The sequence below is a fragment of the Ranitomeya imitator genome, chromosome 4 (genome assembly GCF_032444005.1).
Source record: "Ranitomeya imitator isolate aRanImi1 chromosome 4, aRanImi1.pri, whole genome shotgun sequence".
NCBI lineage: Eukaryota > Metazoa > Chordata > Amphibia > Anura > Dendrobatidae > Ranitomeya > Ranitomeya imitator.
In genome coordinates this window covers 288594325-288610684 of record NC_091285.1, presented here as the reverse complement: position 1 = coordinate 288610684, position 16360 = coordinate 288594325, and the positions used below count along the sequence as shown (strand labels likewise).

Here is a 16360-nt window from a genome sequence, read left to right as displayed (position 1 = left end):
TTCCTAGCAAAAAAAAATTTTGTTTCCAAAATTGTGCTGATGTAAAGTATACATGTGGGAAATGTTATTTGTTAACTATTTTGTGTCACATAACTCTCTGGTTTAACAGAATAAAAATTCAAAATGTGAAAATTGCGAAATTTTCAAAATTTTCACCAAATTTCCTTTTTTATCACAAATAAACGCAGAATTTATTGACCTAAATTTACCACTAACATGAAGCCCAATATATCACGAAAAAACAGTCTCAGAACCGCTAGGATCCGTTGAAGCGTTCCTGAGTTATTACCTCATAAAGGGACACAGGTCAGAATTGCAAAAAACGGCCAGGTCTTTAAGGTCAAAATAGGCTGGGTCATGAAGGGGTTAATGGCTATTTCATTTGGTTTGGATTTTTAAGGAATATCATATGATATGCTGTCTTAGGAGTCCTTCACACGTCTCTATAAAACACGTACATGAAAAAAAGTTACTGGTGTCATCAGTGTTTTCCATCAGTGTGTCTATTTTTTACCATCAGTGTTTTTACAGTATGGATAAATAAATAATCATCTCCACTACTTTGCAGTGTTAATCACGGACAACACACGGATGTCATCCTTGTGCTGTACATATTTTTCATGGACCCATGGACTTGTATTGGCCCTTGTCATCCGAGCTGCTGGAAAGAAACAGACATGTGCATAGAAGCATATTTAATAATGGATACGTGTGGCATCCACGAAAAAAAACGGATACCACACATACCGGAAACACGTACATGTGAAGGAAGCCTTAATCCCATAGAAAAGCCCCTGTAAAAAAAAACACTAATGGAGCATGTTGCCTTTTTTTAAAGAAAAAAAAAAGGTGCTGCAAATATCGGAAACACTAAAAATGTCACAAATAAACTACTGTGTATGTCTAAATTTCAGTAATTTGCTAAAGACCTTAGAATAATATTGAGCTGCAGCTTTTTAATCTAAAAAATGTAATTAAAAACTCTACCAAATAAAAAAAAAACCTGCAAAATCCTGTGAACGACTCCAGCTATTATCCGGAGCTCTGCCTTTGTTCTCTGCAGTTTATTCCGTCTACAAAACATTTTCGAAAGAGGTGGAAGTCTTTAAAAGCACCAAAAAATATCCAATTTTAGCAGGGTACGCATCGCTACCTCCTGGGAAATCCTCTCATTCCTGACATCGGTACACCAGTATTGGTGCAGTGCATTGCTGGGGAATCCATCATCCTGGAGCACCACTCATCATTGTCCTCTCATCACTAGGCGCTGGGCTGTGAGGGGTTAATGAGTGCAGCAGGAGCCTCAATGGATGTGTGAGAGATGAGGCAAGATGTGCAGTCCTAAGAAAATCGATGAGAGTTCTAGGCAGGGCTGCATCTCTACAAGGAACAGGTCCCAAAGTGATGAGGAGATGAGGCAGCACTTCTCTAGATAGAAACTAGTGGTGAGAGGTGTTCCTAAATATTGTAGCCAAATGGCAGTGTGAAGTCAGGTATGAAACAATGTTTCCCTGCCTTAGGCAAACACAGCCCAGCCCAGGGATGCCCAGCTGTAGCCATACCCTGCTGCAAGTGCCCACCCCCTGTCAATCATGAGAGGACACAACCTGTGAGCACCCTGCCAGCAAGCACTGTGCTCTGATCAGCTGCTGCAAGGACCAATTGTTCAGAGAAGAGGGACACATCATCCTGTCCCTGCTCCCCTCCTCCAAATCCCTGGAGTAGCAATTAGAGTGCCCTGCTTCATATGGAACGATCCATTGTCTGTAACAGGTTCAGGCTGACAGCAGTGCCTGCTGCTGCTGGATTAAAGTGTGGCAGGGTGGGTGCAGGGCACCTAGTGGGTTAAGCCAGCCTTCCTCCTCTCTGCTGGGTCTGCCTGCTCAGGAATGATGCGAGCTTTGGGGAATCCAAGTTGCTGGCTCATCTGCTGGCTCCCTGTCTCATGTTAGGAGGGAGCATCATCCTAGAGAGCAGACACCAGGCACGGATACTATGGACTGATTGCTTGCCCAGCAGCATGGAGTTTACAGTGGGCATCATTTGCATTATTGTCTGCCTGCAGCCAGGTAAGAGGAACATTTTCTGGTCCTGGGGTGATGGGGAAGTGTTGGGTAGTGGATGTATTTCTATAGAACAGTGACATGGTGGGGATGAGGGAAGCATAAGTTTGAAACCCCTGTCAAAGTAGGTCAGTGATCTGGGGTGTGCATGTGGTTCTCCTTTTTCTATGAAAAGCCCCCTCTTCACGCTCCGAGTGTGTGTGACATTGCATAGTCTTGAATTCTTCATGTACATCATACAATGTGTCTACATTCAGCTTTGGCTTTCTTGGGTCAGTTGCAGGGTTTGGCGTGGACCCCTCCCTACAGATTGACATCCTAGAGGAGCTCCAGCTGGGGGAGACCACTCCTGGAGTACAGCAGGTTCAAGGACTCCACAACAGAAGCAAAGCCTTCCTTTTCAAAGGTATTTCCGAATGTATTGTGTAAAGCGCACATTCACCTGCTCCACTGTTGGGGCCTCTGTGTCCTTGTGTGTGTGTATGGCTTGCACTGTCCTTTGTCTGTCCCCTCAGCATATACTAATGCCATGCTTTATTAATGATCATTAAGCAGCAGGAGACAGGGACCTCCTTTCTCTCAGGGTTATCCTTTCATCCGAGCCATGGGCATGACACGATACAACTTGCCTGTTTATTAGTGCAATGTGCTTCTCAGATACTTTATTGCCAAGGGCTGGACAATAGATGCAATATATATGATCATCAAAATTAGGATAATCCATGGAAATTATTAAATTTCGCATCCTAAACATAAGAGAAAAGATTTCAGTTTTCACTTTTTAACCAATACGTTATGACCAATAATGAACTTGCACAATAATTGATCGGTCAACTGGACTAAAATGACCGAATACATTCAACTGACATCTTTGAGACTTTTATAAGAGGCATAGAACATGATATCAATTATATCTTCTTAGTAATCTTATTTACATGATCAATCATTTATTCAGATGGTTCATTGACCTATGAGTTTGGGATGAACATTATTTGCATTATTCGGACTTATTAGTTTATAGGACACTTAGACCATTCAAAACAGTTTACCACATTAACCAAAAAATGAACCTCTACATCTATCTCAAAGGCTAGTAATATGTTATCATGTATTAAATTGTCCAGTAATGACAGCTTTGTCTGATCCAACAACTGATTTCTACCGACTTTCCAATTAGACGATACGTGATTCTCTGCTGAGCTGTGCTGCACAGATCATCCGCCTAAACTACAAGCTTTTCCCACTCAAGTGTCAGTGCTCTTTTGCAACCGCTTGCTTTTTTACTGATTGATGGCCCCTTAATTAATGTACAGCAGGACTGAGGCTGGCAGATGGTTGATTTGAGTCTAGGGAAGCAATGAATAATAAGGCACACTAGCCTGATCAGGGAGATTAATGCTGCTGGGAACCTGTGACTTACGGTACAAACCAAATTGGTTTGTGAAAGTTGGATGGCTCTATTTTATGTGCCTGAGAGATGGGGTGCTCAGGGAACACTGCAGCTCAAGCCTGGGGTTGGTCGAAGGCTCATGTTGCAGAATAAAAGAATAAATTCTAATTAACAATAAGCAAAAATCGAGAAAAACCTGCAAGTAATGCTAAATAAATATTAGATTTTTTTTGTTGTTGTTGGATTTCACCAGGTACTCTAAAAAGGACCATCCAAAAATAAGTCCTATTCTTATTTTTTCCACATTGTTGATACCTCCCGGTATGGTTACCAAGAGAAAATTTATATTATATTGGTTTTAATTGGTGTCTACATGACAGCTATGTATTAAAACTGTAACTGCGAAAGATAGAGTATATGAAACATCTTTAGATTATATTACATTAATTAATATACATTTCAGTATTATAACGATAACCACATAATGTATTGGTTAGACTTCAAGCTAACTTAAAATAAAATTTAGAATCTATTTCAGGAATCAGGTAAAATATTGCATTTGCTATTACTATCAAGTTTTTTTTACATTAAAAAGAATATCTGATCAGAATATGACCTACAGTGGCTTGTAAAAGTTTTTACCAATTTTTCGTGTTTTGCTACCTGGCAACCTGGAATTTCACTGTTTTTTTAAGGTTTGCATCAGTTCATGTAAAGAACATGCCTACCACTGTGAACGTTTTTATTTTATTTTTATTGCAAAGCAAACAACAATAGGACTAATTAAAAAAACTTCAGTATGCATAACTATAAACATAAGGATGAATGACCTCGGGGAGGTCAAAACATCCAACGCCGCGGAGACACCATCACGTGTTTCTCAACGCAGTGATCCAGAACTGCGTTGAGAAACACGTGATGGTGTCTCCGCGGTGTTGGATGTTTTGATCTCCCCGAGGTCATTCATCCTTATGTTTATAGTCCTTTTACTAGACACTGCTCCTAATAGCCAGTTTACTACTCCACACTGATGAGGGGCAAATACCCCGAAACAGCTGTCTGTGGATGGATGCCATGTTTTGGCAAAGGTGGTTTTCCTTTTTGGATGCTGCTCTTCCTGTGGTTGTTCCTTCCCGGTGAAAGACCTGGTTATTTATTGCTTGCGTTGAGAAACACGTGATGGTGTCTCCGCGGCTTTTCTACATGCATGAGTATGCATAACTATTCACCCCCCCTAAAGTTAGTACTCTGTGGAGCCTCCTTTTGCAGCAATTACAGCTGCAGGTCACTTTGAATAAGTCTCTATGGGCTTTCCTCATATTACCACTGGGATTTTTGTCCATTCCTCAAGGCAAAACTGCTCTAGCCCCTTCAATTTAAATCGTTTTGTCTGGTGAACAGCGATCTTCAAGTCTGAACAGATTCTCAATTGGATTAAGGGGGGTGAGTTACCTCTCTGCTTCCATTGGCCCAATGCCATGCGATCGCTTTGTGTCGATGGTCTCCAAGATGGCCTCAGGGTCCTTCAGGGTACTGCCAGGAAGGCAAGAAGGTGGTTTGTGAGTCATGCTCAGAGCAGGAGCTGACACGCCTCCTCCCCTGCCCGTCAAACGCTGCTCTTATACACCGCAGTGCAGAAGCATTGCAGAGTATCAGATTAGCAATCTGTCACTATACAATGATTTCCTATCCTGGGACAATGTAAAAAAGTTAAAATAAAAGTTATTAAAAAATGTACATTTTTTTAAATTCCCAAATAAAGAACAAAAAAATGAAAAGCTATGTCAGACGAAATCTGGAAAAATTATAGCTGTCTAAATATGGCAATGCAAAAACTAGTTTTTGCAATAAAAAGCGTCTTTCTGTGTGTGACAGCTGCGAAACATAAAAACCTGATATAAATCTTGTATCGTTGTAATCACACCGACCCGAAGAGTAAAGTTGCCTAATTCCTTACACCGTACGAGGAACTGTGTAAAAAATAAATAGCATCAATTATTCACCCACTGTTGATTTGTTCATTCTACCTCCCAAAGATTGCAGTAAGGCTCGGCTCACATTTATCCTGCGCTCTGCGCTTAACGCTTACACTGGGATTTCCATGTAAATCTCTGAAATACGTGATTCAGATGGAAACTCCAATGGAAAATTCCCTATAATGTGGCAGATGGAAGCACATAGGGCCTGTGATCCCCCGGGGTCTGTCTTTTTAGGCGAGCACAAAAGCGTGGTCAACCACAGATTTGTGCAGTTCTGAAAAGAAGAGCACTGCTGAACAGAGGCCAGAAGGAGTCCAGAGTAATTCTACTGCCTCATTATAGTGAATGGATCCCTCAGGGGTTTCATTTGTCACATCACTTGAAGATTTAGAAAGAAACTCCAATTTGAGTGCTCAGCGTAGACCGCCAGATAAATGTGATCAACCCACAAAAAAGTCCCCACTCAGGTCTGTCATCTGTCAATGGAAATATAGGGGGCTTCCAAGTTACTGGTAGTACAAAGGCTCTAGAAAAGTGATATGGTTCCTCCCCCTCAAATTAAATTTAGCAAATTCTGTTCTCCTAAATCCAAATGCCCCCCTCCCTTCTGAGCCCCAATGTGTCTAAACCACATTGAGCACCCACATGTTTGGCATTTGTGTAGAGTTGAGAGCCTGTCTAACTTACAGGTGCGTGTCTCTAGAAGCATGAGCTGGTCATAATGTTCTGGTCACTACAACATACTTGTCACTACAATGGCAGTTTTGCAATTTTCACTCAGCAACATCCACTGCTGCCTGTTTCTGGAAAACGCCCATGGAGTCAAAATCATTACTACACTTGTACTTAAATTCCCAAAGGGGTATAATTTCCAAAATGGGGTCACGTGAGGGGGGAGTCTGCTTTTCTACCACTTACGCGCTCTGTATATGGAGTCAGCAAGCTATTCTAGGAAAGTCTGCCAATTTTTTTTTTCGCCAAATTTCTAATACTTTGACAAATTAGCGTAAGTCATATAAAAATTTTTTACCACTATCATAAAATACAATATCTCACTTTCTCAAACTTTCCCAGAATCAGTGGAATCCATTGAAGCTTTCCAGAGTCATGACCTCATAAAGTGACAGTGGTCAGAATTTAAAAAATTGGCTTGGTTAGAAAGGTGAAAGCAGAATTCAGGGTGAAAGGATTAAACAAAATTGGTAAAACACCAAAGAGGATGAATACTGTCACAAGTCACAGTATTATATTAAATCACGTTTTGTGCTAAATATATCGTTTTTCCACATCACAAACTTTATTAAAAATATAAATAGGAAATCTTACAATTTTCACACTGACCAGTGGACATTTTTTTACACCTGTTGTTTCATGAATTTAACATATGCATTTGCAGCAATCAGGGTCGGTCTGGCCTGGTGGGGTATTGGTGAAATCTCCGGTGGGCCCTTGCTGAGATGGAAACATCTTCAGTCCCTGACAGCTCCTGCAGTCAGCACAGCATACTTCTCCAGCCTGTTTAATATGAGATACTCTGCAGACTGCTCTGTGTCTGTGAGCAGTCTGGAGTCCCCAGGCTCAGCGCAGTTGCACAGTGATCAGTGTGTGGCATAAAGATTAAAAAGGATGTTTTAACTTCTTAATCCTGGGGGGCGATGCTTAGCTGTGTTGGGGCGGGCTTAACATTTTGAGCCCACCACTCTATGTGCACGATATATCTTGGTGGAATGGAGACAGGATTGGATGAGGTAAGTAAGTAACAATGTGACTTTAATGTCATGTTTAGAATGTGTTTATGCTGTGCATATTCTGTACTTGTGTTCACTTCACTTGTTTCATGTGAACTGTACTAGCGTTCATAGTGTTTGTGTGACATGCGTGCATGGTGCCTGTGTGACATGCGTGCATGGTGCCTGTGTGACATGTGTGGTTGGTGCTTGTGTGATATGTGTGCATGTTGTCATGGGTTTACCGCGACAGAAAGGAGCCCGAAGACTGCAGCGTCTGATTTTTCCTACTTCTGCATTGATTAGAAGCACTTCACATTCATATTAAACAATGTAAGTTTATTTTAACCTTGCAGGGGTTTATCTGCTCGTGGAAGCTTTTCTGTGTTAAGGCTCAGCTGTGCACTGTTAACCACTCCTATATAAACTGAGTCCTGGCTAGCACTCATTATCAGAACTAGCTTATGCTGCATGGCTGGAGGTTGTTGATGGTTGTTGTTGGAGAAGGGGTTTGGTGAATTTATCTGTGACTGTTGTTAGGTTTTGAATGTGTAATAATTTTCTTTCTTCTACTTTGGTTTAAGCCCATCCTCCTATCCCCGGTACATTCCTCTGTTGTATGTTTGAGTATATTTGTATGTTTCGTATTTTTCGTTACCCCTGCTCTTATTACCTTGTTAATCTGGTTGGTGTATTACTGTACACTACTACTCCCCTCTTCCCTGGGTGGGGAAAAGGTACAGACTGAGGGCGGATTCAGGAGCTAAGGCAAGGTACGTTGCCCCAGCTTTTTCACCATCAGAAGTTATCTGGGGAATAGGGCAAGCTAGGGTGCCCCTAGCACTAGGGACAGAGAAAGAGCCCCTAGTCCTGGATCACCCAACAACAGAGTCGTGACACATGGTGCCTGTATGACGTGCGTGCATGGTGCTTGTGTGACGTGTGATGTGCATGCTACTTAGATGTGTAGAACTTGTTTTTATTGTATGAAATGTTACTTAAAAGTGGGGACCCATTCACAGTTCTTGCACAGGGGCCCTTTGCTTTCAGTTTCTGACCTTTTTGTACACTAAGCACATTCAGAATTCCTAAGATTAATCTTTTGTCGTATACTATAGCCTGTATTAATCTAAAACCCCCAGAACAGGACTTGCATGTGGACCATCACTTGGATGGATTTTGCCTCAGTTTTGGAGCGCTGTGATGAAATTGTGAGAGATCTTTCTAAAGATGTTTTTACACCTAGGCCTGTGATGGGGACAAGATGTATCCCCTACATCTAGAGCAGTGTTTCCTAAACTCTACTGATGCAGCCCGCAACATATCATGTTTTCAGGATTTTCTTAGTATTGAACAGGTGAGAACCTGCAGCAATTTCTGATGCCTTAATAATAATTCCATCACATTTGCAATACTAAGGAAATCCTGAAAACATGATCTGTTGGAGGCCGTAAGGTCTGGAGTTTGGGAAACACTGACCTAGAATAAAGAAGGTTTAATCATTATCACACATGCAGTGTAAGAGCAGTGAGAGTAAAGTTACCGTCACATTAAGCGACGCTGCAGCGATATAGGCAACGATGCCGATCGCTGCAGCGTCGCTGTTTCGTCGCTGGAGAGCTGTCACACAGACAGCTCTCCAGCGACCAACGATGCCGAAGTCCCCTGGTAACCAGGGTAAACATCGGGTTACTAAGCGCAGGGCTGCGCTTAGTAACCCGATGTTTACCCTGGTTACCATTGTAAATGTAAAAAAAAACAAACACTACATACTTACATTCCAGTGTCTGTCCCCCGGCCTCAGCTTCCCTGCACTGTCTCATTGCCTGCCGTAAAGCAGAGCGGTGACGTCACCGCTGTGCTTTATGGCCGGCCGACGCTCACAGTCAGTGCGGGAAGCTGACGGCGAGGGGACAGACACCGGAATGTAAGTATGTAGTGTTTGTTTTTTTTTACATTTACAATGGTAACCAGGGTAAACATCGGGTTACTAAGCGCGGCCCTGCGCTTAGTAACCCGATGTTTACCCTGGTTACCAGTGAAGACATCGCTGAATCAGCGTCACACACGCCGATTCAGCGATGTCTGCGGGAGATCCAGCAACGAAATAAAGTTCTGGCCTTTCTGCTCCGACCAACGATGTCACAGCAGGATCCAGATCGCTGCTGCGTGTCAAACACAACGATATCGCTATCCAGGACGCTGCAACGTCACGGATCGCAAGCGATATCGTTGTTAAGTCGCTCAGTGTGAAGGTACCTTAAGGAATGGGCGCGTTAACATGACTTACAAGCACTGGCGACATTGTCGGCTCTATCTATACCTCTGTATATACCATTCATGGCTTCTTTCCCTCACTGCAATGATCCTCTGAAGTTGAGTGTATGCGTTCCAGTTTCAGAGAGGTGCACTGCACGTGATCAGAAGTGCAGATCAACTAGTCAAAGCCCTCATTACATGTGATAGACGGACTTGAGAAATACTTTTTCTAAAGACCTATTTATGTGTTATAAGGCAATGACCCGTGTCACAGGTAGTGGTCGCTATGTGTTCTCCCCAGGTTGTGCATGAAGATGAATAAAGTCCATAGGTGTGCATGGCAGTCACGGATTTTTGGTCTGGGTTTTCCATGTGGCTGAAAGCCACAGGTTTGTTTGTTAAAAAGCCTGCAGTAAGGGGTATGAGGGTGTCAGGTGCAACGTTAGTGTCATTCTGTTGTGTGCTGTTGTGCAAAGCAGAGGCCTGCAGAGCATTGGCTGTGTGTGAAGCAGCACAGGCCAGTAGAACCAGCATCTATGGCAGCTGAATAGCTTGGCACTCACAGTGTACACAGCGATGCAAGTCGTCCATGGTAACTGGTCTCAGATGTGGACAGTCCTGTGCTCGAAGGTGAACCGGAGGTGGATGTCCTGTGCCTGAAAGAGAACTGGCATCGGTAACGATTGCAAACAGGTGGATATGGTGCCTGGCTGCTATCCGGAGGATTTCCTGGGCTGTGTACGGCTGTGTGAGTAAAGAGTCTGTGATAGAACGGTGCAGGACACCCACGGGAACTAGTCAGAGGAGGACTGGCGTGTGTAGTGTCTTCAATATGTGAAGCTGTGTTTGGAGACTAATATGGCATGCGGTTGCCCGACAGATGCTGAACGAGGAGAGGTTTGGCGTGTTTAGGGACTGCAATCTAAAAGCCATATGATGTGCAGTGCTACGAAACGAGCACTGAGACGAGATGCAGCTGTGTGTTTTGAACTTTGATGACGTTTGCTATAAAATGCTATGCACCATTATGTGTGAAGTAACACGTTAAAGAGACTTTTGTGTTTGAACTTTGTGGATCACTGCCTCTTCACTGCGTACGGTGCTACCGCAGCATTACTGTATATATGTAAAAACTCTGCTGGCATCACTACATGGCCTTCCATCCCTCACACACCATCTTACTCACTGCTCCATGTCATGTTGTGTTCTGTCTGTTGCCGGCTTCATGTTCTGTGCCTCTGCTCCCTTGCTTGCTTCCTGGCTGTGTGCATAGGGGGGTGGCGCCAGAACTTTCTGGTTCTTATGGAATCAGGCTTCACCTGTCTAATGTGTTCCTGACCAATTACCAAGAGGCCTCCAGTATTTAGGGCAGCTCCACCGTGTGGACTGGGCCTGTGCAAACTGTCAAGCTCACGCCCTGACTGGTGGGCGTGAGCCAGGGGGTTTGTGGACTCAGTGTGTCACAAACCAGACTACCCTGGAAGGGGCGTGACTAGGACAGCTGCCTTGGTTTTCACTGGAGCCTCTGATGGTGAGGTCAGGCTTGTGTGGCAGGCAGCTGCCAGGTGCCACTTCAGGGCAGTGTCTGGCTGTGGCTGCTGATCCCACTTGGGAGACAGGAACACTAGGACAGGTGCGGGCGACAGGCAGGACTGGCAGATGAGCACTGCTGAAACTTGGACAAGTAGGCAAGCAGGCAAGGCTGAGACACAGGGCAAGCAGGCACAGCTGAGACACAGGGCAAGCAGGCACGGCTGAAACACAGGGCAGGCAGGCACCGCAGAGACACAGGGCAGGCATGGCTGAGACACAGGGCTGGCAGGCACGGCAGAGACACAGGGCTGGCAGGAACGGCAGAAACACAGGGCTGGCAGGAACGGCAGAGACACAGGGCAGGCAGGCACAGCAGAGACACAGGGCAGGCAGGCACGGCAGAGAAGAAACAGGTAGAAGTGGTGTATGAATTAGGTAGGACCCTGTACACACAGCGGGGCGGGTGCAGGTATTGGTTCTGATAGGAAGGAATGGTGTATGGAGGAACAGGTAGGATCCTGTTCACACAGCAGGTGCAGGTACTGGTTCTGATAGGAAGGAGTGGTGTATGGAGGAACAGGTAGGATCCTGTTCACACAGCAGGTGCAAGTACTGGTTCTGATAGGAAGGAATGGTGTATGGAGAAACAGGTAGAGACCTGTTCACACAGGAGGAGAACCTCAAGGCTGCGGAGAAGAGCTGCAGAGCAGCAAGAGGTTCTACAGAAGCAGGAACAAAGCAGAGCTGAACCACAAGGTATATGGAGAAGAGCTGCAGAAAGAGGTTCTGCAGCAGCGGGGTCTAAACAGAAAAGAACCGCAAGGTAAGTGGAGAGGAACTGCAGCAAGAGGTTCTGCAGTAGCAGGAACAAAGCAGAGCTGAACCGCAAGGTATGCGGAGAAGAGCTGCAGCAAGAGGTTCTGCAGCAGCAGGAGCAAAGCAGAGCTGAAAGGGAACAGAACCACAGGAGTGCAGAGCAGAGGTAAAACTGCAAGAGAGAGGAGCCCAGGCAAAGAGAGAGGACACAAGGAAAGACACTGCAGGGAAAGAAGCCACAGACAAGGAGACAGGGAGACAAGAGAGGACAAATTTCAGACAAGGTAATGGAACGAGTTAAGGCACAAGAACAAAGAGACAGGGACCAGGATATTCTGCCTTCTGGAGGGTGGACAGACCAAAACAACGCAAAGCAAGGACACAGACACTGAGACCAGGATATACAGCCTCCTGGAAGGCAGACAAACTAGATCAAGGCAAGATGAAAAGCCTCCAGAGAAGGCAAAACACAGAGCACGGCCTGGCAGCTCAGAAGCTAGACGCTAACTGATTTTAGACATTGCACATGCCCAGTCAACAGGGTGGAGCTGCCCTAAATACTGGAGGCCTCTTGGTAATTGGTCATGAACACATTAGACAGGTGCACCCTGATTCCATAAGAACCAGAGAGTTATGGCGCCGCCCCTCTATGCACACAGCCAGGAAGCAAGCAGAGAGCAGAGGCACAGAACATGAAGCCGGCAACAGACAGAAAACAACATAACATGGAGCAGTAAGTATGATGGTGTGTGAGGGATGGGAGGCCATGTTGTGATGCCAGCAGAGTTGTTACAGTATAATGTAATACAGGGACTATTAGGCAGGGTGTTTATATATGCAGACACAACTACAGGTGGTACTTGGGGCACGGGGGACCTGACAGGTTCCTTTTAACCCCTTCCCGACCTGTGACACAGCGTATGCATCATGAAAGTCGGTGCCAATCCGACCTGTGATGCATATGCTGCGTCACAGAATGATCGCGTTCCTGCAGATTGGGTGAAAGGGTTAACTCAAATTTCACCTAACCTGCAGGGACAGGGGAAGAGTGGTACTTCAGCCTGGTGGAGTGGTTTTGCCCCCACATGGCTACGATCGCTCTGATTGGCTGTTGAAAGTGAAACAGCCAATCACAGCAATTTGTAATATTTCACCTATGAAACTTGGTGAAATATTACAATCCAGCCATAGCCGATGCTGCAATATCATCAGCCTTGGCTAGAGACACCGATCTGCCCCCACCACCGACTGATGGTGGTGATCTGCAGCCGCCGTCAGTGTTTCCTACCCCTCTGTCCTGTCCTCCACGCCCTCCTCCCCCCTCCACCCCCGCTGTCTGATCCCACCCCCCATACATACTGAGTCCCGGTGTCCCTCCCAGTGTCCCTCCATCTTCTCCTATGGGCGCCGCCATCTTCCAAAATGGCGGGCACATGGCAGTGCGCCCGCCGAATCTGATGGCTGGCAGATTCATTCCAGCTACATTTTGATAACTGTGATAGAACCTATCACAGTGATTAAAGTAAAAAAAACTAGTAAATAAATGCCCCTTTATCACCCCTCTAGGTAGGAAACATAGTAAAATAAAGAAAATATATTTATTTTTATTTTTCCACTAGGGTTAGGGTTAGAATTAGGGTTGGGATTGAAATTAGGGTGAGGGTTGCAATTAGGGTTAGGGTTAGAATTAGGGTTAGGGTTGCAATTAGGGTTAGGGTTGCAATTCGGGTTAGGGCTGCAATTAGGGTTATGGTTGCAATTAGGTTTAGGGTTAGAATTAGGGTTAGGGTTGCAATTAGGGTTAGGGTTAGAATTAAGGTTAGGGTTGCAATTAGGGTTAGAATTAGGGTTGCAATTAGGGTTAGGGTTGCAAATAGGGTTAGGGTTAGAATTTGGGTTAGGGTTGCAATTAGGGTTAGGGTTAGAATTAAGGTTAGGGTTGCAATTAGGGTTAGAATTAGGGTTGCAATTAGGGTTAGGGTTGCAAATAGGGTTAGGGTTAGAATTTGGGTTAGGGTTGGAATCAGGGTTAGAGTTGCAATTAGGTTTAGAACTAGGCTATGTGCACACGTGCTGATTGCTGCGGATTTGTGGTAGTTTTCCATCACGTTTACAGTATCATGTAAACTTAAGGAAAACCAAATCCGCTGTGCCCATGGTGCGGAAAATACCATGTGGAAACGCTGCGTTGTATTTTCCGCAGCATGTCAATTCTTTGTGTGGGTTCTGCAGCGTTTTACACCTGTTCCTCAATAGGAATCTCCAGGTGAAATACGCACAAAAAACACCAGAAATCCGCAGTAAATCCGCCAGTAAAACACAGTGTGTTTTACCTGCAGATTTTTCAAAAATCACACTAATTCCCAACATGGGCACATGGCCTTAGGGTTAGGGTTGGAACTAGAGTTAGGGCTGGAATTAAGGTTAGAGTTGGAATTAGGGTTAGGGGTGTGTTGGGGTTAGGGTTAGGCTTGTAGTTAGGGTTATGGTTAGGGTTAGGATTAGGGTTAGGGCTGTGTTGGGGTTAGGGTTGTGGTTAGGGTTGGGATTAGGGTTAGGGGTGTGTTGGGGTTGGGTTGTGGTTAGGGGTGTGTTGGGGTTAGGGTTGGTATTAGGGTTAGGGGCATATTGGGGTTAGTGTTGGAGTTAGAATTGAGGAGTTTCCACTGTTTAGGCACATCAGGGGGTCTCCAAACACTACATGGCGCCACCATTGATTCCAGCCAATCTTGCATTCAAAAAATCAAATGGTGCTCCCTCCCTTCCGAGCTCTGCCGTGTGCCCAAACAATGGTTTACCCAAACATATGGGGCATAATCGTACTCAAGAGAAATTGCACAACTTTAGGGGTCTAATGTCTCCTGTTACACTTGGAAAAATAAAAAATGGGGGCTAAAAATTATTTTTGTGTGAAAAAAATGAATATTTTATTTTCACGGCTCTGCGTTATAAAATTCTGTGAAGCACTTGGGGGTTCAAAGTGCTCATTACACATCTAGATAAGTTCCTTGGGGGGTCTAGTTTCCAAAATGGGGTCACTTGTTGGGGGTTTCTACTGTTTAGGCACATCAGGGGCTCTGCAAACGTAACATGGCTCTCGCAGACCATTCCATCAAAGTTTGCATTTCAAAACGTCTTCCCTTCCGAGCCCCGGCGTGTGCCCAAACAGTGGTTCCCCACACACATATAGGGTAATAGCGTGCTCAGGACAAACTGGACAACAACCTTTGGGGTCCAATTTCTCCTCTTACCCTTGTGAAAATAAAAAATTGTGGGCTAAAAAATAATTTTTGAGGAAAGAAAAATGATTTTTTATTTTCACGGCTCTGCATTATAAACTTCTGTGAAGCACTTGGGGGTTCAAAGTGCTCACCACACATCTAGATACATTCCTTGGGGGGGTCTAGTTTCCAAAATGAGGTCACTTGTGGGGGAGCTCCAATGTTTAGGCACACAGGGGCTCTCCAAACGCGACATGGTGTCCGCTAACGATTGGAGCTAATTTTTCATTCAAAAAGTCAAATGGCGCTCCTTGCCTTCTGAGCCTTGCCATGTGCCCAAACAGTGCTTTACCCCCACATGTGAGGTATCGGTGTACTCAGGAGAAATTGCCCAACAAATTTTAGCATCAATTTTATCCTGTTGCCCATGTGAAAATGAAAAAATTGAGGCTGAAAAAATTTTTTGTGAAAAAAAAGTACTTTTTCCTTTTTTACGGATCAATTTGTGAAGCACCTGGGGGTTCAAAGTGCTCACTGTGCATCTAGATAAGTTATATTGGGGGTCTAGTTTCCAAAATAGGGTCATTTGTGGGGGAGTTCCAATCTTTAGGCACACAGGGGTTCTCCAAACGCGACATGGTATCCGCTAAAGATTGGAGCCAATTTTTCATTCAAAAAGTCAAATTGCGCTCCTTCCCTTCCGAGCCCTGTCGTGCGCCCAAACAGTGGTTCCCCCCACATATTGGGTATCAGCGTACTCAGTACAAATTGCACAACTTTTGGGGTCCAGTTTCTCCTTTTACCCTTGGGAAAATAAAATAATTGTTGCTAAAAGATAATTTTTGTGACCAAAAAGTTAAATGTTCATTTTTTCCTTCCATGTTGCTTCCGCTTCTGTGAAACACCTGAAGGGTTAATAAACGTCTTGAATGTGGTTTTGAGCACCTTGAGGGGTGCAGTTTTTATAATGGTGTCACATTTGGATATTTTCAGCCATATAGACCCCTCAAATTGGCTTCAAATATGAGGTGGTCCCTAAAAATATGGTTTTGTTAATTTTGTTGTAAAAATGAGAAATCGCTGGTCAAATTTTAACTCTTATAAACTTCCTAGCAAAAAAAAAATGTTGTTTCCAAAATTGTGCTGATGTAAAGTAGATATTTTATTTATTAACTCAAATAACTCTCTGGTTTAACAGAATAAAAATTCAAAATTTGAAAATTGCAAAATTTTCAATATTTTCGCTAAATTTCCGTTTTTTACCACAAATAAATGTAAATGCAAAAATTATGGACCTAAATTTACCACTAACATGAAGCTCAATATTTCATGAATTTGTAATGAAAAAACAATATCAGAATCGCTAGGATCC

General features: G+C 44.2%; 1 protein-coding gene across 1 annotated transcript in view; it reads left to right on the top strand.

The window, feature by feature from the left end:
- Window positions 1-1059: 1059 nt before the first annotated feature.
- Window positions 1060-16360, top strand: part of NELL2 (neural EGFL like 2) — a 587110-nt gene continuing 571809 nt past the window's right edge. Inside the window, exons 1-2 of the mRNA XM_069764734.1 lie at window positions 1060-2069; window positions 2341-2469. Coding sequence (XP_069620835.1) covers window positions 1946-2069; window positions 2341-2469 — 253 coding nt within the window. The 5' untranslated portion in view covers window positions 1060-1945. The remainder of the gene's footprint in view (window positions 2070-2340; window positions 2470-16360) is intronic.